Source organism: Sinohyriopsis cumingii, chromosome 4, assembly GCF_028554795.1.
Source record: "Sinohyriopsis cumingii isolate HCF-2022 chromosome 4, ASM2855479v2, whole genome shotgun sequence".
NCBI classification, from domain to species: domain Eukaryota; kingdom Metazoa; phylum Mollusca; class Bivalvia; order Unionida; family Unionidae; genus Sinohyriopsis; species Sinohyriopsis cumingii.
In genome coordinates this window covers 42,714,753-42,741,450 of record NC_142964.1, presented here as the reverse complement: position 1 = coordinate 42,741,450, position 26,698 = coordinate 42,714,753, and the positions used below count along the sequence as shown (strand labels likewise).

At 34.7% G+C, this 26,698-nt stretch overlaps 1 protein-coding gene across 1 annotated transcript in view; it reads left to right on the top strand.

Annotated features, from left to right (window-relative positions):
- Positions 1-26,698, top strand: part of LOC149801054 (complement C3-like) — a 351,345-nt gene that overhangs the window by 92,930 nt on the left and 231,717 nt on the right. The window contains exons 7-10 of the mRNA XM_089955088.1: positions 7,120-7,210; positions 8,484-8,589; positions 18,590-18,829; positions 25,943-26,095. Coding sequence (XP_089811214.1) covers positions 7,120-7,210; positions 8,484-8,589; positions 18,590-18,829; positions 25,943-26,095 — 590 coding nt within the window. The remainder of the gene's footprint in view (positions 1-7,119; positions 7,211-8,483; positions 8,590-18,589; positions 18,830-25,942; positions 26,096-26,698) is intronic.

The window sequence follows — 26,698 nt, the reverse complement described above, 5'->3', positions numbered from 1 at the left end:
GCACCAAAACAACAACAATAATAATAATAATAATAATAATAATAATAATAATAATAATAATAATAATAATAAATCATACTTGGTGTAAATTTCAATATCAGTGTGATGGTGTGTGGTGCGAAACAAGAAGAATGCAATTACAAATCACTCATGTCACTATCTATAATTTAAAGCGATTTCTGGCATGTGTGATGTATGTATACGTACAGCATATTGCAGACAGGAAGATAAATCGACAGCTCTGTTATTTACAAAACTTTGCACACAAAAGAGCATTGAAATTCCAAGATGCAAAATGCATGATACAAGAAATGTTATTCAATGATCACAGTATAGAAAACGTAAAAATGCTGGGCAAGCTATTATATTGATATTTAAGTAGTCATTTGAATAATTTAAACACTACATTCACACTGACTAATCAATTTGACCATCCTTTTTAATGGAAACATATGCTTTTTTATTGAGACACGACAAGCACGTTTCAGAAAGTCATGAGTATCAGTTGAACATACACAAAGTAAAATGAAATTACAAGGGACCTACTTGACTAAAGCACTGCCTTCATTATTAGGGGGAAGTAACTGACCAATGTCTCCTATTAATTCTTGTTTTTCACATTTAATTAGATAAATAGGGTGTGAAAAGTATAACATTTCAATGCTCACAATACATCAAAAAATGAAAAGCTATAGACCACATCCAAAGTTGAAATGGTGCTGTCAGAGTATCACACTGTACACAAGCAAGTGACATCCATTCAGTGGTTTTCAAATGCTCAAGTGCAGACTTGATACAGACCCAATATTGTGTGAATTAGTGATGAATTAATATTATTTGCCTGCCTGCACTTGAGTTATTTTGGCTAAGGTATTGACTAAGGTATTGTCTGTGTGTACCATCTTGACTTTAGCTGTATGTAAGTTACAAGTTATTTTGCATGTGCCCACCCTTTCTCTTGTATAATACAAACAATGCAAAGGTGGAGAATACTGTTTGATGAATGCAAGAATTACAGGCCAATAAAAATGGGGTTTTCCTAAAAACTAACATTGAGGTAGAAGTATTTCAAATAGTTGTGAAACAATCCAGCAGTTATTTTGGGAAAAGGTGTAAATATTGCAAATGATAAGCACATTAACACATGGACATCATTTACTGTGATATTACATTTTAACTGGTTGTATTTTGTATTTCAATAACTTGTAGTTTTTATACAGGAAGCATATGTTCATAAATTACCAATATCGCTTAAATTTATCTTGTCCATTATTAAATAGCTCAAGCTATATTGACACTTCTATAGGACTTTGAGTCTTTTCTCTGACAATGCAGTGTTAGAAAATTTGCAGAAAGCCGATTTTGGCATGTACTGGTAATGATTAGGAAACATTTAATCCACATGTCCAATATTATTACTATTTCCTTTTACATTGATTCAAAACTGATGTAGGTTTCTTCCTCTTTATTATTATTATTATTATTATTATTATTATTATATAGCTGATTCTGAATGCAATTGTTTATCACCTCTTTTTACAAGAATGGAGGTACTGACATGGTAGTTTCACTTTTTGGAATATGTGATTGGTTATGGATGAAAATGGTATACTTTTGACCACCAATTCATCTGCACTTTATAAAGGTTTCTGAACATCAGACCTAATCAAGCATGGGGTCAAATCAAAAGGTCTTTCTTTTCATTTTTGTAGTTCAGTCAACTTATGAACTTAATGATACACCTGCAAATTAAATTTGACCTGACTTTGTACAGCATATATTCGCATTCCAATAACAGTTTGAGAGTCTGCATTCTGACTTATTGTAAGGTCTTGATAGTCTGCATTCTGACTTATTGTAAGGTCTTGATAGTCTGCATTCTGACTTACTGTAAGGTCTTGATAGTCTGCATTCTGACTTATTGTAAGGTCTTGATAGTCTGCATTCTGACATATTGTAAGGTCTTGATAGTCTGCATTCTGACTTATTGTAAGGTCTTGATAGTCTGCATTCTGACTTACTGTAAGGTCTTGATAGTCTGCATTCTGACTTATTGTAAGGTTTTGATAGTTTGCATTCTGACTTATTGTAAGGTCTTGATAGTCTGCATTCTGACATATTTTAAGGTCAAGGATATTGTCTCGGGTTTTGGAGGTATACTGGATTTATTTACTTTACTTAATGTCATTTTGTAAAAATATCAACTCAGGCATTAGGAAGCTGTTCCTATTTCCAAATTCGGTTGGTTTGAATTTTTCAAGAATGTTTGAGAAGATTTCAGCACATTGCAGTTAAAAAGAATAAATGACAAGAAATGGACTAGTGGATGCTTGGAATTTCTTTTTGGTCAGTAGAACATTAATCCCTTCATGTGCTATCCTCATTGAGTAGGTGAGGTTAGTGAATGTGCCGTCAAGAACATTTTTTAGTGGATTTGAGAATACTTTTTATAGTCAATGGAAAATGTTATGTAAAAGTTCTTGCATATTTTAATGAGAGATTTATGGTTGCATGATAGAACAAGAAATAAATATCAAGATAAAAATGGTCCAAATTAGACTGCATTGAATGTCAATTTGCTGGGATTAACAAGTCTCTGTAGCACCCTAATTCAAAAGTAAATAATTGTTTTATCATATGACGTTTTCTGATATTCCTTGGTGTTAATGTGATGAGACAATTCCTAATTAAATTTTGAATAATTAAAATAACAACAACAGCAAATGAAAACATCAATCGCAAGCAAAATAGGGGCTTTTTAGTTCATTAGGCGATAACTGATATAATACCAGTAATTAATATCATGAACAAAGAAAATATTAAATGTTGCAGTGGGGAGGGGGACAGGAATTTCCTCCACATCCGTTAAATGTTTTCTTTTTTTGAACTTTAATTAAAAGCACAGACAAATGGCTGAATAGGTTGGAGGACAGAAAGAAGACAGACAGGTGGAAAATATGTTGTCAGTGATTGGTAATGTATGATGTTTACTCACACAAGCTGAACCTCATGTTGAGACTAGCTACATTGGCAGTAAGATATTGTGTAAGTCAGTGGAATCTGATAGCACCCATCATATGTGTACATTATTGTCCTTTAATGTTTTAAGCAGTGGATGGTGATGGAACCAATCAAAATAGAGCAAACTTTGATGTCATATTATTATTTGCAGTGACCTTGAGGTTGAAGTAGGAGTGGTTTATTTAAAGTAACATATTTCATCATTTAGTCAGCATGAGAGGAAGCAGTGCGTGAGGGAGATTGGTGTCTGTGATAAAACAATGGTGGACTTTGATTCATACAGTGCATGAGGGAGACTGGTGTCTGATAAAATAATGGTGGACTTCGGTTTATGCAGTACATGAGGAAGATAGGTTGGTGTCTGATAAAATAATGGTGGACTTGGGTTTATACAGTACATGAGGAAGATTGGGATCTGTGATAAAACAATGGTGGACTTTGATTCATACAGTGCATAAGGGAGATTGGTGTCTGTGGTAAAAAATGGTGGACTTTGATTCATACAGTACATGAGGGAGATTGGTGTCTGATAAAATAATGATGGACTTTGGTTTATACAGTGCATGAGGAAGATTGGTGTCTGAGATAAAACAGAAGCAGACTTTGGTTTATACTGATATAAGGATTTATTAGAGACGGAATGAATGATTTCACAAAATGATTCAAAAGGTTCGGTCATATATAATTAACATACCGTATTTACTGTATGTTTTCGGACTGCAACAAATAATTACTTTTTTTTGTCGTCCGAATACATATCACATTCTTTAATTAGGTGTCCAAAAATATACATTTGAAGATAGATTTATCCCCCCCCCATGTCTGTAACAAAGTTACCGTTAGCTCACATGACGACGTGCTGCCATGAAGTAAAACAAGTATTTTGTCAAGCACCACGGAAAGGATAATGAATGAAAAACAGGCATTACTTGCCTATTTTGTCTATGTGATACATGTCCATCTACCAGAAAACACAGCCATACATGTATTAGAGCCACGATTGTGTGTGTATTTTCCAAAAGAACCGCCATATTACTATATAATCTTGCAATCCAGTTTAACCCTCTGCTAATCAGTGATCATTAAAATCTATATTACCAACGCGCGCAAGCTTGATTTCTGTGTAATTAAGATATTAATGCAAACTAAATAAAAAGATTTTGGAATTATAATTTTTAAGATATTTATGACAGAAACATTAGTATCGAGAGTAGAAATACCGGTACATGTATGATGGCTAATCTTAGAGCACCAAAGGTGAGAGGCTCCATATGTGGTTAGTGTTGTATGCACGCATAGGAAGGGTAAAAATAACAAGCAAGTTGCAATATACGAGCCGACGTGTTTAATATGTTGGCATGTAAAAAAAAAATAAGGTGGTCTATTTGTAGTGGTTCTTTCTTTTTTTTCTCCCCACCTAGCCGAGGATAGCTTCAAAATGAGTAGAGCTTGCTGACTCGAAACAATACTGCTCAAAGATTGTTTTGATGTACCGGTATGTCGGAGATTTCAAGGTGTCTAGGTGATAATTGTTAATAATAAAACTTGTGGGATTTCTTTGACATGTGTGATCGGAAATAAAATGCAGCCATCTGGATTTCATTAAAAGAGCACACGATGTACCGAACATTTAGCACCCACAATCAATATTTATCATCTACAAAGAGGTTTACTACCAATAGAACAATAACTATGTTTAAACCTTGGTCTATAATGTCTCAGGGATAAGGGGTTTGTTTTGTTGCACAATACCAATGAATTTTACTAATCCATACCGACTCTCCGAGGTATTCTTTAATGATATAAAGCAGGGGTCATGGTTTCTAATCAAAGCAATAACTGTCACACCTGTTTGAAGTGGTTTCGTGTATAATAATGTCTACACTGACAACCAATCATATTTTTGTTAGCCAATCAAGCTATTAAAATATAAAGTATAAATAAAATACCCACCACTATCAAAAGTTTATATACTGGATAGCTGTCGTTGTGAAACATAATATTGTTAGTACTGTAATAATTTTGATGGAAAAGTTTATCATACGATATGCAACAAGCGTGGAGGAACTCTCCCTTGCCGAAATCGTCTCCAAAGAGGCCAGTAGCCCGTCCACAGAAACGACCTCGAATTAATGATTCTGAGGATGCATCACAAAAGAAACCGCCTACGAAGAAAGCTGCTCTAGATGACGAGTCTGATTATCTTGAACCTGAGAGTGCACCACCCGGTTCTGTACGTGGTCACTATAAACATTATACATTAAAGCAAAAGCAGGATATCGTTATCAATGCAAAATGTCTGGGAATTAGACCTACAGCAGACAAATTCAAGATTCCGAAATACATGGTGAGTACCTGGATGAAAATTGACTTTTCTGCCGATCTGAACTTGAACGGACATTTGCCTAAGTGTGGACGACCCATTTCATATGGACAAGCTATGGATGATAAAATAGCTCAATGGGTGCTCACTCAACGTGACTTACAAATTCCAGTCAGTTTTGTGGGAATATGTATATATGCCATGGGGACAGAGTTTCATGAAAAGACATGACTTTGTGCTCAGAAGCAGGACCTCTCTTGCCCAACGTTTACCAAAGGATTTGAAAGAAAAGATTGCTTCGTTCCACATGTTTATGATGGATAGACCTGAGGAGGACGAGTTTGACAATAAGTTTATTATTAACATGGACGAGACACCAATGTACTTTGATCTTGTGCCAGAGAAAACGGTGGACAAAGAAGGAACGAAAAGCGTTCTGATTCGTACAACTGGCGTTGAGAAGAGACACATTACTGTTGTTTTAGCTGTTGCAGGTTCTGGCGACATAATACCTCCAATGATTATTTTCAAGGGAAAGAGACAGCTAGATCTGAAGGCTCCAAAAGGGTGGATTATCGCAATTCAAGAGAAAGCATAGATGGACGAAACGCTAATGCTGCGATAGATTGAAGAAATTTATTTGCCATTCACCAGAAGAGAGCGATCACTGTTAGTTATGGACACGTCCCGGGCTCACATCACTGATGACGTGAAGAAACAGTTGCGGCGCGGAAACATTGTGCCAGCAATAATACCTGGAGGCTGCACATCCAAATTGCAACCTCTTGATGTGAGCATCAATAAACCTGTTAAGAGCTACATCCGCCGCAGCTGAACGGAATACATCAGGGATGCTACGAATGCATTAATATCATCTAATGAAAGCAGCAATGGACGGATCAAGACAGCCGGCAAACAAACTGTATTGGACTGGGTTGTAAATGTCATGGACACATTGAAGGAAAAGCGCACAATGATTATTAAATCTTTCAAGGTGAGCAGCAGCAGTGTCAATCTGAGCGGAAATAAAAACGCGCTGATCAGAAATGACAAACAATTAAACAATATGGATGATGATAGTGATACAGAATTTGAGGGCTTTTTGCCCGAGGACTTACAAAAGATTATGGACAAGCTACTTGATATTGAATAATATATTTAAATATATTACAGCATTAAATCATATTTCTTTTCATTCTTTGATATTGCTACTTATTGTGTATGGCTTAATATAACAATGTTTATCTATCTATCTGCATACATACATACATAAATATATACATACGTTTAAAAAATTTAAATTATATTAGTTCATGGAAGTTCATGATCACAATAAATAATTATCTACCAAATGAAGCGAATTTTGTATCAGTTAAGTTAATGGTAAACACCCTGTGGATTTTACAACAAAACGAAGCAGTAGATCTTCCTAGATTGTGTCCAAAAACATAAATTGTAGAAAAAATTATAGCAGAGCAATGTCCGAAAACTTACAAGGCATTTAAATATTATATTTTCCACAAAAAAATCGGTGTCCGAAAACAAACGGTGTCCGAAAACATACGATAAATACGGGTAATATTAAATTTGGTGTAAGTTCAATGATTACCGGTATGAGAAATTTAATTTTGTTGGATAATTTCTTTTCAGAGCATATGTTGTAGATTTTATATGTGTTTATTTATGAAATAAGTGAAATCGATCAATTGGGAAAGATTTTTCCTTTAATAGACAGATTAATATTGATCTATGACAATTTGTTTTGTAACTTTCAGTAATTCCAACCTTTGAGGTCAAGATAAACAGTGTTAGTCGCCGGTACATATCTGAAAGTGATGAGCCTTTACGCATCAGTGTTGAATCCAAGTGAGTATATCTTGCCATCAATGTTGAAAAGATGATTAATTCTTGCCATCACTGTTAAATCCCTGTGAGTATAACTTGCCATCATTTTGAATCCATGTGGGTATACCTTGCCATCAATGTTGGATCCATGTGAGTATACCTTGCCATCAATGTCTGATCCATGTGAGTATACCTTGTCATCAATGTGGGATTCATGTGAGTATAGCTTGCCATCGTATTGAATCCATGTGAGTATAACTTACCATCATTTTGAATCCTTTGAGTATACCTTGCCATCAATGTTGGATCGATGTGAGTATACCATGCCATCAATGTTGGATCCATGTGAGCACATCTTGCCCTCAGTGTTGGATGCATGTGTGTCTAACTTGCCCTCAGTGTTGGATCCATGTGAGTATACCATGCCATCAATGTTAAATTGATGTGAGCATATCTTGCCATCAATGTTGAATCCACATTATTATATCAGTGTTGAATCCATGTGAGTATATCATGCCATAAATGTTAAATCAGCATTAGTATATCTTGCCATCAATGTTGGATTCATGTGAGTATACCATGCCATCACTGTTAAATTGATGTGAGTATATCTTGCCAACAGTGTTGAATCCACATTATTATATCACTGTTGAATCCATGTGAGCATATCTTGCTATCAATGTTGAATCCATATGAGTATATCTTGCCATCAGTGTTGGATCAGTTTGAGTATTACTTGCCATCACTGTTAAATCCCTGTGAGCATAACTTGCCATCAATGTTGAATCCATGTGAGTATATCTTGCCATCCATATTAAATCCACATTAGTATATCTTGCCATCAGTTGAATCCATGTGAATATATCTTGCCATCAATGTTGAATCCCTGTGGTTGCTTTCTGTGAAAAAAAATTAATTAACATTAGTTATTATTAAATGTTAAACAGTTATTGTTACATTTTAAATAGTAGAAAAGGTTGATACACTCAGTAAGTATGCAGGCAACTGAAGAATTAAGCTTTTGAGCATTCTAATGCAGCAGTAATGCAATACTGTTTGATTTTACTTGCTAACATTCTAACTTATGTGCATGTAAACTGAACATGAATTTCTTGTTAATATTCAGAGTGTTTTACATATTCTACAGTAAATGAAAAACTCATATTCATTTCAAAGTAGATAACTTTTTGCAACCAGTAAGACATAGCAAACATATGTAGAAAAAACATCTTACTGGTTTCAGAATGATAAATGCAGTCTAATTTTAATGACTCGAACATCTCTCTTATCGCAGGTACGTGTATGGTAAGCCAGTTAGAGGTACTTGTTCTCTCAGGCTGAAACTTAAAGACGAAGATGGAAAAGAGAATGAATTGATGCCATATTTTAAACCTAAAGAGGTAAATAAATAGAACTGAACTGACTAAACCACAATTGAAAACAATACTGCTTTGTGGCATGTATCTTGCAGATGTCTCTTCAAATTCAATACCACTGTACCCATAATTAACTTCAAAATTTACTGCAAATATTTGGTTTAAATAACTGACTTGGCATGATATCTAACAGCTGTTATTGAAGTCAGGTTTATCAAACATTTGGAAAGGGCCTATGTGTACATAAGCTGATTCCTGATTTTCAGAGATTCTTCTGCCATTGCACATATGGCCAAATCAGAACAGTTTCATATAAAAGAAATTAATAGAAAATATGAGAAATTATTTTTTGTTAATAGACAGTGAGATACAAAATTAAGGTTTACATTGATAGTTTGAGAATTTTATTTAGAATATCATACTATATGGCCATATTGGTAGTACAGCTGTATCAAAACTGTTTAGTTTCCAAGTAACAGTCAAGAGTTAGAGCAACAGGTTATCTGATCCAGATATGATTCAATTCATGGTACTATCTCAGTGCTTACTAAATTTATGCTGAAAATTAAACCTACATTGCCAAAGATTATTATTCATTGTCTTTCTCATTGAAAATTAAACTTAAATTGTCATCGTATAATTGCCAAAGACTATTATTAATTGACTTTCTTATCGAAAATTAAACCTAAATTGGACATTTTATTATTGCCACAAACTATTTATCACATTTTATACTAAAGATGATCGCTTATGAAATGCTGACATATTTAGTTGTTGTTTTAATTTTGGTAATTTTACACAGCTAAGGGTCGAAGAAATTAACTGCACAACACATAGGCTTCTGTACAGTTCTTCAGCTGCTATTTATCAGTACACAAGACAGCTTAAAATCCTTTTAGTAAATGCCCCATGAAATATATAACAAAAGACAAATCTTGTAACTCTAGAAATCACAGTTTTAATAGCAGCAATTATTTATCCTGCCACTATTGGTTCATAAGCTACCCTATTTTCATGCTGAAAACTCACCATCCGTTCATTGTGAATACATCCTCCCACTGAGTGGAGAAAAATCAGAGTGACTTTTTGCACACAACTCTGTATTTTGCATGGTCAGGCTCAGAAGGTAGATATTACTTGTCATGTTTTTCCCTGATGCCATACTGTGTAGACATCTGTCTAAACTATCCCCAGAGAAATCATGCATGCAGCAACTTAACACAAATAAGCAGTTTTCTTCTGCGGTTTTAATTAGTCTCAGTGCTACAACTGTCTATTCCGTTTTATAAGAAACTGGATAGTAGCCTTATCCCCATTAGTCTCAGTGCTTCAACTGTCTGTTCCGTTTTATAAGAAACTGTATAGTAGCCTTATCCCCATTAGTCTCAGTTTTACAAGTGTCTGTTCCGTTTTATAAGAAACTGGATAGTAGCCTTATCCCCATTGGTATCAGTTTTACAACTGTCTGTTCCGTTTTATAAGAAACTTGATAGTAGCCTTATCCCCATTCGTCTCAGTTTTACAACTCTCTGTTCCGTTTTATAAGAAACTTGATAGAAGCCTTATCCCCATTAGTCTCAGTGCTACAACTGTCTGTTCCGTTTTATAAGAAACTGGATAGTAGCCTTATCCCCATTAGTCTCAGTGTTACAACTGTCTATTCCGTTTTATAAGAAACTGGATAATAGCCTTATCCCCATTAGAACTTAGTTTTTTAAAGGGCTTCTGCGGCTACCACATGCTCCATCGTTTAGGTGGATACACATTCCTTACATATATAAAAAACACTGTGATATAGGTAAGTACTTTGTTCTAAGGAAAATAACAGTAGGCTCTGCCTAACGTTGAGGACATCATTTCCTTTATCTTCAATTTCACATTGTATACTTGTTATGTTTGCCCATGCAATGTGTTGACACCGCATATGTATTTGAACGTTGCCTTAATAAACACAGTTCACAGGTAAATTATCTTAGTTTTCAATCACACAAGCAACAGACAAATTTCACTAAGTCAACACTGTTGTTTATGTCATGCATTACAGTGTTCTTAGTGCATACACAGGTTTGTATGTGGTATGACATTACATACAACTAAGTGAGTTTCATGGCAGCATCATACAGTGCTCTTATTGCTCGAGTAATGAAAACTTGCTTCATCTTAGCACTTTGATCTTGTGTGAATGAACTTCCTCACGAACCAACTTGATCTGATTTCTTCTGGAAGTGTAGATCAAATCTTGGCTCACCTCAAGACACTACAAGCATAAACTTGTTATCTGCTTTCCTTTATCTTTCCTTCTTTCATTCTGAACTTTGAATGTCACTGCTGATTGGTTCCTTACGATGTATCCATACGCATTCCCTACAGTTCTTGCAAAGTGGAAACCACTCAGATTCTCTATCAACTCATCCCTTTGCAGACCAAATTTTCACCACCGTTTGCGTTGGTGGATGAATCAAGACAGATTCCTGATGGGGGTTCCCATGCACACATCTAATCCCCACACCTATTTGCTGATGTGTCAGTTTGCAGTTGGGGTGCTGATTTGGAGCCAGAGACCATAATTCTCCATGGTTCTTGGACTCTGGCAGAATTGTCCCTCCACTTTAACACCCTAGAAATGAAAGCAGTATTTCTAGCATTGCCAGTGTTCGTCATCTGAATAAGGGGCCGATGTCTGTAATGTCCTTGATGCAAACATGCCACTTCTCCAGCGTGTAGGTCTGGAGAGTCATCATCTCAGAAGCATCAGTGAATTTTGCAATCTGAGTTTACTACCTTCTGCGCAAGATGAATGTATTAGTGGACAGCTGTTCCAGAACTGACTGTTAGTGAGCTGTCCTCACAGATTGGTCTCTTCACCATTCAGTAACAGAGTCCCTGTTCTCCCTCTGGGGAAGACCCCTTGTGGACTTATTTGCGACCAGCTTCAACAACAAACTTACCTTTTATGTGTCTCCTGTCCTGGATCAGAGAGCATGGGCAGTGGAGGCATTCAGCTTCCAGCGGGATCACCTATTCGCTTATGCCCTCCCACCTTGCTACCACAAGTTCTGCAAACTGTCAGAGCTTTCACTGCTCAGATCATCCTCATCGTCCCACTGTGGATATAATGATCATATGTCAATGATCTCCTATACCTGTTGATTGATCGACCCAGGTCAATACCTAACAGGAGGGATCTCCTGTCTCTTCACTGGGGATCATTTCTCCACCACAGCCCACACATTTTCCACCTTCACTACTAGCTCATCTCATGTGACCTCTCCACCAGAACAAGTTTTCGGGCCAAGTTGCCAGTTGCATCATTCAGGCCAGGAGGGCTTCTATATCCAAGGTCTATGATGCCAGATGGAGAATTTTCTATGCTTGGTGATCCTATCTTTCCATCTGTAACTTCTATTACTGATCTCCTTACCTTCCTTTATAACACTAAAATGTTCAGTATCCACTACCGAGAGCTATTGAGCTGCCATCACCTTGCCAGTCATTTTAATTATTTTGAGCTCCAGAGACCTGTCTCCCGCTCCCTTATGTCCAGATGGATTCTAGTGTTTTAGGGTCATATTCCAAGACTCTCTGAACCATTGAGTAAAGCATCCTTTCAAGACCTCACACTCAAACTGTTTCTACTCACTCTAGCTTCTACAAGGCAAAGAAGTGAGATTCATGCCTTGTCTAACGACACTGGCTGTCTCAGGTTTCCATCGGGCTAAACCCTCACATTAGGGAGGTTGAGCACAGCAACAGCAGGTTGCACTCTTCTCTTGGATAGGTAGAGCATTGTTATAGCGAGCTGTACCATCCCATTAGGGGGGTGGAGCACTGCAACCACTGGTTGTGCCCTCCAGTTATGGAGGTTGATCACCACAACAGCAGGTTTCTCCCGCCTATTAGAGATTCCGAGCACTGCAACACATCTGATGTTTTTGTTTCTCTATGTAGCCTTTTGTTATGAACAGTATGTGACACAGAGAGACATCAACCTTATATAGATGGAACGCTCCCTCTATGGTGAGTACAACTCAGTTTCTCTGTTTTTGATCAGTTTGAATTTGACAAAAACATCAGCCTACTCAACTAACTGACAAATGACAGCTACTTAATAATAGCAGGATAAGTAATTGCTGCTATTAAAATGTCTTTTTGGGGGTTGGGTAAAATTAATTATGCATTACTTTCTTGCTGCTATTGCCGATACCTTTCTCCTACCTTGCTTTGATGTCTTGTGTAAAGTCATCTGTGAAAAGATGACAGATAATATCTACCTTCTGCACATGACCATGTGACATACAGAGTGGTGTGCAAAAGGTCAATCTGACTTTTCTCCACCTTGTGGGAAGATGTATTCACATCGAACGGACAGTGCTTTCAGCACAAAAATAGATTAGCTATCCAAAAGTGGTAGGTAAGTATTGCATAATTGAAATTAGTTTTACCACTCGAAAAAACTATATTTGATACCTTTGACTCCATTTCTTAGTGACTTTTTCTTTTACAGCAATACTTTTTAGTAGAAGTGTTGCTTTTCAGTGAGCTATCTATCACATGTGTATATGAATTAGATGTGGGGAATTAAGAGCATGAAAATATAAAGATTTTGTGAATTTTCATCTGGTCCAAAAGTATTATATTTGCCACAGCTCATCTTTATTTTAAAGTCTCCAGCTTTATTGATACATTTGTCATGCTAAAGGGAAGATATAATAAGGTATTTATGTGAGTATGTAATTACTTTTTACATGTAAAATTTTTCTAGTTTACATTTGACTGAAGATTTACAAGTGTTAAGGCAATTTTCACGAACATTGCTATTAAGTAATCCATTTAATTCAGACCTCCATATCTAGAGAACCATTCAAAGGGACGATTCTTGATTGACCAAAATAGCTGGAAGGTTATTTTTTCATGACTCCAATGAAATTATCACCAATCAGCTGTTGTATCAACATTATTTGCTTCATATATGGATTAAAGTGGTATGCCTTATGCGAAAGTGGAAATCAGTGGCGATAAATGAAATAGTTCCTTGGAATGTAAGTTAGTAACAGTTTCCTTGTGAAAAGTTGTTGTTGTTTTGGGTTTAATGTTTAATGTCATATTTTAGCACACATTAGGCTGTACATGGCAGCCAATATAACTGGTAAAGGAAAAATCCGGAAAAAAACCAGTAATAACCTGAAACCCATGGGAATCTGCTGGCAAGCTTTCACACAAACATACATCGGAATAGCCCAAGTAATAATATACAGTGTCTTTGATTTGGCATGACATTATATCAATAAAGTTGCAGAGTCTTCAAAAGGCCATTTGCCTAGAGTGAGCATAACACCGTCCAGACAATTTTTTATACAAAATTGTGGTATTCTCTGGTGCTTAACTTATAACAGATTTAACTTAGAACTTGAATGGACATTTTCTCCACATTAAAATGATGCCTAGGTCACCAATAACCATCACGAAATGAAGGGACCATGTATTAAATGCCTTTTAAACTCATTGTCCTCACTCAGAACATAACATTTTCATGTTGCGAACCTATCTTTGTAACATGTATACATTAGGTACATGTGTTAAAACACAATGTTGTGGTTCTATGTGTTGTAAATAGGCAGCATGGGGAAATTAATCAATTACTGATATGCAGTAGATGTTTAGCAATGTTGCAATGAGGCGCTAGGTAAAATCCACACTCAGATTTATTCTTGAGGTGTAAATCCGTATCTAGCATAATTATATTTTGTGTTCCAAAGCCCACCATGTCCCAACTCAACACAAGAAGTTCTTTTGGAGTTGGATGCCATGAAATTATTTGTTGTGCTATATGAACCACAACAGATGATATTGCAAAAGTTTCTGAGTAATTCATCATGGTCGCAGTCATATTTTACCGCAGTCTGCATCATTGCACATTGGAGAGATTCCTTCCGATAAAGTAGACCATATTGTAGCACAAATAAATGAAATGTTGATTCATCTGTTGCATATTTATGTGCCACAGATAAATTTGCATCCTCACTGAAATAGCCAGACGAATACAGGGTCACGATTACGAATATTGTAAATATTCTCTAAAATATTGCCGTCATAAAGTCTAGTTGTTCTCTCACATGGGAATTTCGGTACCGATTCAGTCCAAGCATGACTGTTATGATAATAGATAATGATTATAGATAATCGGGTGCCTTAAATACAGTATTTGCCAGAATTATACAAAACCTTGGGGGCTCCCAAGTGGCTGAGTGGTCTAAAGCGCTCATCATTATGGATCATTGCCATCTCACCTCAATCTGTGTGGGTTTGAATCTCGGGTTCAGCCAATGTGGGTATGTCAGAAAGTTGCCAGTAGCTTCTCATGGGTCAGTGATTCCTGGCTTCTTCCTCCTCTATTTATTCTGGCCGCCATATATAGTGAAAAATGGCATTAAACTTAACAACAACAACAAAGCATTGTTGGTTATTGTTTTTACCATGATAGGAAATTTTAGTAGTTTTTCCAATACATTTATGTCATTTCTTTTAGCCCTGTTGACAAGAAATTCTCATTCATTCATTTTTTATGTGTGATTTTGTTGATCTGTTTTCACACCTCGAGTTAAATAAATGTTCTCTGACACACTGAGCCACACAAGTTAATGTTCATATGGCCATGGCAGTGGCATTGGTGCTTGCACCACGGGGTGGGGGTGTAAGAGCACCAATAATTATTTGGCTCCTTTAAATGGTAGAAGACGTAAACAATAGACATGAGATACATGCTATTATAATATGGTTTGTCTATTCTGGTAAACATACCTGCTTTAGAATTTTTGTCCACTGTGACAACATTAATATGTCGCCGTGATTCCTTAACAGGCTCAAGTTTATAACGAATAATCCAAGTTGAGCCATCCAAGGCACCATCATATACAATAAATTTTATTCTGAATATGTACTAGCTGTCATTTGCAAGATTATTAATAATCGTTGCGGCATGCTTATCATTCATTAAGTAATTGATGATAATACCATCGTGATCTATTATGTTGACCAAACACGAACAGTGCCATCTTGCACATTTTTCATTTTTGGCTATTTTGATGAATTCATTTAACTAACTCAAGCGGTAAACATTTTTTCTTATCGGTTAATCTATCAAAATCAGATCTAGAAATGTATTGTAGTTCAGTCTCGGCTAACATCTCAAATTCACTCGCAGTTAAAAATGATTTGAACTAGTTACGTCAATTGTTTTGTGCAATTTTCGACCTTGAAAAATTTGGTTTTATACCACTTAGTTTAATATCCTGTTCTCTCTGCTTTTTGCAACAGCCAAATTACTCATTGATGTAGTATTCAATGTACTGTCTTTAATATAATATAACTCTCCTCTAAGCTAGAAAAAATAATATACTCTGATTATGCCAAACACAAGTAAATAATTGTAAGTGGCTAGAGATAGGATAAGTAACTCCTTGTGGCATCACAGAAATTGTTGTTGTGTCCATATGATAAAAAATCAGACTTAGCAATACAGGCGTTAAACCATGTCTGATATGTGGAGTAGGGGTAAAAGAGAAAACTAAACTATGTGTTCCTTATGGTGGATGAAAATATCTTGCCTTGAAAAGAGAATATGAAATAATAAATGCTGATGATGATGTTAAAATAAAGGACACATAAGATTACATTGCGAGGTTTATTAAAAGCAACAATTTCATAGAGAAAAAAAAATAATATAATGAATCAAGTTTTAAAAAGTATCAATGAATTTGCAAAACAACCAATTTTCACAAGCTATGAGGCTAACTGAGCCAGGACCATCAAAAATTGTCGTCTAAAAAAACCTCTTGGCAGTGTAAATAATATTGGGTACCTCACTATCAGTATTGAAATTCTTGGAAGGAAAAAAGATGAAAAAATATCTTTCTCATAGATCTTTACATGAATGCTTTAACGGAATGATCAATGATGGTATTGTTATTGATTATGTCAACTCAAGTAGAGCAGTATAGTCATTTGGAAAACTTGCAAGTGTTTACTTCTAGTGAAAATAACAAACGGGGAAAACTGAAAAACATAATTTTATACCGTGACCATTAAATCAGTTAATCTTGATACAGGTGAAATGAAAGATTTTTATCTGTTTCTGCCACGGGAATATATTTCAATATTAATCCTGGAGCTTTACACTATTTAGCAAATGTTCTAACTAACTCTGCCACGTCAAAGCGACTTAACCAGAAAATAAGATTTCAGTATATACAGTAATGTATGTATTATTTTTGCCCCTCCCCGCACCATTACAACATTAAGACCCCACAGTAATGAGTCGCTAAAATATTGCCAACATGGTACTGATTGGTATTCGGTTTAAAAGAAATCAACATTTTTTAAGACCAAGATTACGGATTGATTGATTTCCATAGTAAATGATTTAATTACAGATTAATAGTCAGTGGATATATAAAATTTCAGTATACACTTCAGGTTCAATCCCACATGACTGACAGTATTATTATCAGCATTAGTAAATGAATGATTATAAGTGGGAGGGGCGGCCTAATCATTGAAATGGGTAATTGCAAAACGTGTCCCAGGTGCACTTGCCAGTTCCCCCCCCCCCGCCCCCACCCCCACCCCCGCCTAAATAAGGGTGTTCATTTTATAGCACCTGGAATTCACTTAGGGAATGTGTGATTGACTATGGATTAACAAACTAAAATTCAGCCAGGACAGCTCTCTGAATCACTAAAATTTCATTCTAAAATTTTGTTTTGCACCTAGTGATTCACTGGGGTGTGTGTGTTCATTCAGCATTCTTACAAGGCCCAGATTGTAAAATGGGGCCTTGATGAGGAAGGTGGGCTCAAGGTCGAAGCCATGTTTTTGGTTGGCTCTGCACTCCTTCTTCTGCTGTCTGGGTCATGGACCATCAAAATTGACAGGAAGCAATCCCATCCATTGACATTTTGTGCAATCTGAATTTCAGCAGGTGATGCAACCAAAAGAGTTCGGTGAGCATTCGTTTTTCAAGCCACCTCTTTAAACTCCTTCCACATGATGAAGGAGGCAGAGGGGGCAGTCCTAAAGTCCTGCTTGCAACATATACCCTGATGTTGGTCCACAGCGACACAGCTAGGACTTGTAATTAAAGCTCATTCTTTCTCAGGATTTTATTTTCATAAGAACAAACTTTCTCACCTACAAGTGGAGACTTCATGTACCCCAGAAAGGACAGACATAATGCTAGCTCTTTTGAGGTCTCTTTATGCCAAGACTGCATTGTTGACATGACTTTACCTTTCCCTACTGGGGACGTTGAACTCCACAGCAGACCTGGTTTCCCTATATAGGCTTAATCTATGACCTGTCAGGTTTTTCCTTCTTGTGACATGGAAACAATGTAAGGATTTCTAGTCAAACTAAATTACTCTTAAGGTAAGATTTTCTGTACCATCTGAACTAATGGTCCAATTGAGACATGTACCTGAATGGACACTGACACACCATATTTGGGTGGGTCACTGTCTAGAGCAACAGGTATATTTCTGTAAGACCATAGGTTCTCCAGAAGTACACAACTTCCACTGCTCAACTCATCCTGATACCCACCACTGTGGCTTGTGCAACCATAGTTCACTGACATTTTTCATATCATATTTTCATATCAGTAGAGAGTAAGTTAACACAATTAATAGTGACAGTTAAGTATTAAATAAAAAAAAAGTTTTACTCCAACCCCACCCTGGCACATTATTTACAAGGGAGATATGTTGAGATCAGTATTCTCCTATACTTCATGTACACTATTGGCTATACCTATGATGTCTTTAAATTAAAGCACTTTATAAATAATCAGGCTCTAAGTAAAAGTTAGTATCTATTTTTGGTCCTAAAATTTGTATGGAAATTACAGTGTTTTTGCTTGCTTGATCTAAATAATTAAACCTTTTCATACTGTATCAAAGTTTTCTCACTTATTCACCATGCAAGACAATTTGAATTATGTCATTTCCATTTCATGTCTTGTTTCACACAGCTTGACAGCAATGGACATGTGGAGATTGTAATTGATGTCAAAAATGACCTTAGGCCTGTCCTGGCTGCATATGATCTTGAGGGCAAGAGACTGGTTCTAGATGCAACAGTCCAAGAAACTACAACTGGGAATACCCAAACAGTCCGTGACCAGTCTGTGTTCTTTTCCAACAATCCTTATGTCTTGAAGTTTTCCAGGTCATCATCTTCTTTCCAACCTGGTTATCCATATGAACTGCGTGTAAGTCTTAAGTTTCAAATAGTTAATGTTCACGTTAATTGATAATGCTTGTGTGACATGAAAATTATATTGTATAAAATATTTTTTCCGTGCCAAAAGAGTCATGAACACAACATTGTCTATTTTCAAAATTAATAGATGATGCATGCTTACAAGAACTACTCTGGACTTAAAGTTTACCACTAGAAAGATGAGGAAAGTCGACAGATGATATCACTCCTTCATATTCACATCAAAGGCTATCATAGGAAAGTGTCTGAATTTTACATTTTGGTTTTGGTTCTTTTTATGACAGAAGACACAGTCTTAGTTGTCATTTTCATCTCTTTCGTTATTAGACAAAATTTAGTAAAACTAGACTGTTAATGAATATACACTCTTTTACATTTATTATCACAATGTGGATAAATGTTGCAGACTGCATGACAAAGCAGTTACAATATCTACGGTGCCATCCCTCTGTCATGAACGTTTAATAGTTTCAGAAAAAAAAAATGAAATTCTTGTTTGTGTATGAAGGTGCCATCTGATTTATTGGTGGCAAAGTTAAATAAAACTTATGGATATGTGTCTGTCATCTATCCATACTTCAACATTTGCATGTTTCCATTCTGGAAGCCATGTGGTTTATCCAGTTGTTGGTAAAACTTGAAATACAGATGAGTGTGAACATGCACAAGATCTATATATTTTTATGAGGGATCTTGCATCTGATTGGCTGAGCTTATTACCATTCTGGAGGCATTTTGCTGGTGTGAACTAACTTGTACAATAAGTACAGACTTGAATGGTTCCATGGGACCTTATAATTTAGAAATGCTGGACTCTGAAAAAATAAAAAAAGCTTGATAGTATGAGAAAGAAAAGCTTTGAGAAAGTAGTATTAGATCCATGGTAAAATGGGTAGAAGATGGTGAGAAACTTGCAAGATACTTTTGCCATCGAGAAAATAGAAACTGTGTTAATAAAATAATTACAAATTAAAGATAAGAATGAAATTATGTCATGTCAGTTTGATAATCTAGGGGAAGTAAAAGAATATTACAATAATCTATATAATGAGAGGGAAAAATGTAGAAGATGTAGACTTAGAGGTCCTTCTCAAAAACTATACAATTCCTGGGCTTAACCAAGAGCAATCTTTAAGATTAGAAGACAGAGCTACCTAAATCAAAGTACTTAGTTATTGAAAAGTATGAAAATTATCAAAACCCATGATCAGATAGCTTCAAAGCTGAATCTTTTTTGAAGTCTTTTGGATTGACATTTGGAATTTGTAGTTAGAACAATTAATGAAACATGAAACTGGATCATTCTCAACTGTTTTGAGACAAGGCATTATAGCTTGCATATTCAAGGAGGATAAAGCGAGACAGTACTTGAGGAACTGGTATTCAATTTCTGTAGACTATAGAGCGCTATTGAATAAAATAATATCTGACCATCAAATTGGTTTTGTAAAAGGAAAATATGTTGGTGAAAATACAAGGATCATATATGACATTATGCACATTACAAAAGAGTTAAATTCTGGGTATACTGTTATTGTTTATTGAAAGAGCATTTGATTCTTTTTAATGGAAATATATTCATAATGGTATATCTTTCTTCTTTCATTTTGGACTGAATATAGCGCACTGGGCTTTAAACTTTTATTGTAATATCTCATCAGCAATTTTACAAAATGGCTTTCTTTCAAGAGTTTTTCAAACTATTCAGAGGTTGTAGACAAGGTGATACATTATCCCCATATCTCTTCATATTATGTGCAGACATATTGTCTGTGGTTTTAAAGAATAATAATATAAAAGGTATCAAGCTAAAGGAAACAGAATATTTACTGTCACAATTTGCCGATGATACTACTTTAATTCTTGATGGCTCTTGTATCTCTGGAATCCGCTATTGAAATATTAAACTTGTTTGCAAAGATTTCATGACTGAAATTTAACATTGCCAAAACAAGAGCAATGGGTTTGGATAAAATGCTAAAGATGAGTTTTAAAAATGAAATTGAAATAATAAAAATTTGTTTAAAACAAATGGGAAAGGTGGTTGGTTAAATAACAGGTCAGAAAACTTAATTATTTTAAAGTTTAATCATTTCATCTCGTTACCAAATCCTCCACAACATTGTTATGGGATTAAATGATTTTTTTTCTTTTCACCTTTAAATGGCAGTCCGAACTAGACAAAGTTAAAAGAGAGGTTATGCATACATTTTCTAAAGGTGGTTTGGAAATGATAGACATTGATAAATTCATATCAACTTTGATAATAAAATGGATCTGTGAAGTCCATCTATCAAATAGAAAATTCGTCAGTTTGTTTCAGCATGAAATATGTGAGGTTAAATACCTGTTCCTATTAGGAGATGAAAATGTAATGACATTTTCCAAAAAGACAAAAGTTGCATTTTAACATGACGTTTTTGTGGCTTGGTAACTGTTAATGACATTTCCAAAAAGACAAAAGTTGCATTTTAGCATGATGTTTAATTGGCTTGGTAACCGTTAATGACATTATCCAAAAAGACAAAAGTTGCATTTTGGCATGATGTTTTATTGGCTTGGTAAATGTTAATAGAGAAAAATATAACCTAGACAGGAGAAGATCTTATGAAAACAAATTTATGGATGAACTCATTTATGATGATAAACAAGGTACCAGTTTTCTATGAGAAATCGTTTGAACATAACGTAATCTATATTGGCGATATGTTTACAGTTTAGGGAACTGTTAATTGATTTTGATTGTTTTAAAGCTAAATATGGTCTCAACCTGCATTTACTTACTTTTCAAGATATTATTCAGCGTGAAGACCTTTATGAACCACTTTTGAAAACAGAATTTAAACCAACTAGTATAAGGAAATTAAATGAAACTTTCATTTTGAATATGGATGTGTGTGGCATAACATTAATACTAAAGTTTTACCATGACAAGAAAGTTACAATGGTTTCAGTTTTGTGTTACAGAGTTTTACCAATGAATTCGTAATTTGTATAAAATAAAATTGATCCCAATAAAAGTACCGTTTGAAAAATATTCCAAAAGACAATACTGCATTTGTTTTGGGAATGTAATATGATTAACATGCTGTGGATTGATGTGTCCCACTGGATTCAGAATAAAGTGAAGATAGATACTGATTCAAGTGCAATTACTGTAATATTGGGTGATGGAAGTACAGAAGGAATATATGAGCAGCCTTTGAATTTTTGTTTTCTTTTAGCCATATATTACATCTATATATGCTAAATGAAAAAGGATGTGCCTGGATTAGAGGAGTTAAAAGTTTTTCTTAAAGACTTATGTAATTTGGAAAAAAATATATTGGAATCAAATCTGAAATGAAAGAAACATCTATCCTGATATGGGAATAGTGGGAGTCATTATTTTAATGGTAACTTTGAAACATAATTCAAATGCACATTTAATAGCATGATATACACTATAGTGTATAAAGTGTTTGTAATAATTCATGCTTGATCAGCTGATATGATCTCAAAACTGTTTTCTTCATCTTACAGTAACACTATATTATTGTCTTGAACTGTTGTACCAATATGTATTACATATATGTATCATCTATCTTGTGTTAAAAAAGGACAAAATGAACATGTACCACTGCACAATGATACATCATTTCTGTAAACACTGGATCACGTGTTATTTTGGGTCAAAAATCCATTTTGTATCATGAAAGAACGATCGTGCTTTAATTAAGATAAATGTTATTCATAAAGTGTACAAAAATATTCCACATTTTGACTCAAAAGTAATACGTAAATGTGATTTCTAAATGTCAACATGAAGACCCACTCCACGCCCTCTTGAACCTGTAACCAAGAAAATCCTATTTACTATGTATCTGTTAGAATCATAAAATAAATATATTATATAAAAGATGGATATGTTTACATTAAAAATATTCTGATCTTAATCCAAGTTTCCAATTTTGCAAGAAGTTGTCTCACGCACAAAATCATCTGCTACCCAACATGTCAGCTTGCCGCTATAACTGGAGTGTCACAAAATTTCCTGGCGTAAAGTCTGTTTCGAAACTCTTAGCAATTTTCCCCCATAAACAAGACTTTGCAAACACATTGCACCCTATTCATTGTTCTTCCACATAATAGCTTATTTTTTAATAAAATGTTGAAGTTTACTCATTTTTTTACAAGATCGGTTCAGTTGGCTTAATATCGCTTGGTATTTATTGGCAGTGTTACATTGAGTTTTGTAAAACTGGCTATAAACCTGACCTAATTACTTGACTAAACTGCTGACAGAAACAGTCCAAAGTAATGTATTTCATTTATATAGCCCGACGGATAAACATTACATCTTTTCAAAGCTGTGCACAGAATTGGCTGACATATTGTGAGTCATGAAAACATGGGGTGGTATCCTGTGTGTCCAAAATTAATATTATTTTGAACAGAATATTCTGGTAACATTTGCCTCTTTTCAAACGTTAAACACTACTATTTTATTTTTGTCAATCAGTCAAATTAGGCATGCGTTTTGCTTCAATATTGGAAACAGAAACCTTAGGTGTGCAGAAATGCCAGACTGCATTGTATTGGACCATCCTTATTTCAATAATTTCCATATCATTTTATATAAAATTTAAAAATGCAGGGATATAAATGCAAGATTTTCTTCAGAAACAAAGTCTAGAGCTGTTTGCTGATTATATTAACCACTGAATATACGGGAGCTTAAGGGATACATTCCATGTTTTTAAATAAAAATGACAAGATAATGTTGAGTTCTAATGGGGTATTCCACAGTGATGATGTCACTGATAATGGGTAGGTGGAGCATTGTACACTGGAACAAAGACATTTGTATTAATCTGAAGAGAACAAATAGAGATATAACAAGTAACACTCAAAGATCCAAAAGAAAAAGAATCCTATCTTTGCTTCCAGTTTCATGCTTAGAACAACTGGGTCAGTTGATTGTAGAATAAGATTTATATTGCATACTCCCCTCCACCTTGATTTACTGAAAGTGAACCATACTTGCATGACTTAATTTTATTCCAATGAAAAAGGACCTTGTCCATCAGTAACATGAAGATATATGATAGCTAGATGTGCATTCTCAGGATAACTAAATAATTTGCATTTGTCTCGTATAATTCTCTGTAAATTTTAGGCTCATTGCAAATAGGTTTTGCTCTACAGTTATTAATTTCTTTTGAAAGACAGGCAGGTTTAAAGTGAAGTGGTGTTTATTTGTAGGAGAAACAGTTTAGAGAATGTTGCCTTACCTCTATTCTATTTTAATTTGATGTGATTTAAGTTGCTTTTTACGTGGTATTAGGGAAATAATACAATGCCTAAGTAAGATAGCTGATAAAATTGACTCCTCCCATGTGCCTCAGAAATTAACTTGATTGAGTCAAAAGTAATTAATTTTATGAGTTATTAAAATAGGGAAAATGAATTGTACCAGAGTAGATAAAACTAACTTCTGAATGTGCAGTAACTGAATGATAAAATAAAAAAGTTATGAACAAATTTAAAAAGTTACGGGCTAGTTTCCCTTCCAAGTTAGCTCACAAATCTAAGGAGTGAAAATGACCAAGCAGAGCTAGCGGTCTTTACAGAGATGCACCTCTAAAGTATGGCCAAGCTGTATACTCTATAACCCAAATTGCGTCCATCAATCATTCACTAAAATTGAAGGAAATAAAAGTTTTATTAACTTTGTGCAAATAATGAAACTGTAGAGCAGACCTTAATACAAGACCACACAAAGGTAGCCAGTATTAAATGTTTCTTTACTGCATGTGTCCAGGATGTGCTGAAATGTAATGGAAGAGATAGTAAGCATCTAAATGAGCATGATGTCTAATACTGCTACCTATGAATGAAAGGAAATCGAAATTGGTCGCAACATTTAGAAAATCAGGACTTAATATTAAGTTTGTTTTTCTAGTGGTTGGAAAAAAAATACAGGGTTGACAGGCAAATATTGTCTTTGCCAGGGAACCAGAAGCAAAACTATTTTCCTTTTAGGCCTTAAATAATTGTCTTTAAGGTGAGTTTGTAAAACCAAACTATCAGCTACAGTCTCTGGACACTATTATAATGTACATTCTGAGTGGATGGAGAGATTGTAATTATAAAAACATTTGATTGCATTCATGAGAAAATTGCAAGTAAGCATAAACCATGTACGATGCCATAATTAACGATCATCATTTCCTTAGACGGTTATAGATAATTGTTTGCAAGTAACTGTGATATTTCTGATATTGACTTTGGTCTATAAGAAACTATTTCTTAAAAATCAAATGTCTAAGTTTATAAATTTATTTGCAGATAATTACTTCTAAAAATTTAGCCTGTTTAAAACCCTTACATATTTAGAAAAACATTTTATACCTTTGGTAGAATGGATTGATAGTTTTGACAGTATTAAAGTGCCTGAAATGTTTCCCATTAGATCATATTACATGTATTGTAAATTATTTTATGGCATTTCATATATTCAATGTCCTTATTTGCAAATTATTGGAAATTTATATTTTGTACTGTTAGTTTTTAATAAAGCAAAAATAAACCCAATATGCTTTTCTCCAGAAACACTTCCAGATTTAATGACCATAAGTAAAACAAATTGTAGACTTAAAACAAAACAAAGAAAAACAATCTGCAGATTTTAGCTTGTGCGAAAGACATGTGACTCTCTTGATCACATATTATAGTTTTGTCTGTAAACATAACTGTACAGATCTTGTTTGAGATTGATTATGTGCATGAGTGCAAGAGACAATGTTCATTAATTATGCTTTCATCTTTGGAATAATTTTATGAGAACATATAAATAAATAATTAAACTTTTATGAGAACATAGAAATAAATAATTAAACTTCATTTCAAAGTTTGGGAAATCATTTACATAAGTTGTGTTCTTGTAATGCAACATTGTCCTGCTTAGTAAAATGGCCATTTGTTGGGTTATGCAAGCCAGGTGAGTGATATCAGGTCCGTTTTGGCCTCTTTTTTTGTGTGCTGTTGGAGGTTAGTTAATGGAAGTATCCTTTTGGTAAATCATTCTGACTAGCTTTAGATTTCCTTCTATTCTAAATAGATTGATGTTTTCCATCTCGCTGGTGATCCAGCAGCCAGGATCAAATTGCAAGTGGAGATCAATTCAGTTAAAGAAGAGATTACAACAGATGAAAATGGTCATGCTTTTTACAGACTGGATACAGACAAGAATGAAACACAGCTTCAATTCAAGGTATATATATGGAAACTGTAATAATAATAATGGTATGACTCTTTATTTTTTTTATATACATATGTATTCTCTGTGTTACAGGTATTATGTAATGGGCCAGCTATCTACATTATCTTGATAAATACTTAATGTAGATATGGAAATAAACTGAAAAAAGTAGTAACAAAATATATGTTGGCTTTACTCTAGTATATACATTTTAATTAATGACTGAAATTTTGGAATGCCATGTTAGATATTAATGGTCGATTTAGTTTTATATTTACCACTTCATTCAAGTAGTTTGATTTTAAAAAGGAATGGCTGTCTCATTTTGCTCATTTAAACTGGATAACAAGAGAGATACAGGAAACCCCACTATAACATGATGGTAGCTGTCCATAGAATGTCACCGTGTTATGTAACATCTTGCATTATTGTTACAAGTCATTTAACTGGAGAATGGTTACATCTGTTTCATGTGTTATACAAGATGGGAAGGTGGGGTTGTTTGTAAAACTACTGACTTCAGTAACACCAGTATACCAACTTAAATGGAAAGTCCGGGCTAAGCTTTTTGATCTTAATCGATATAGATTAATTATTAAGTTTGTGAAAATCTTA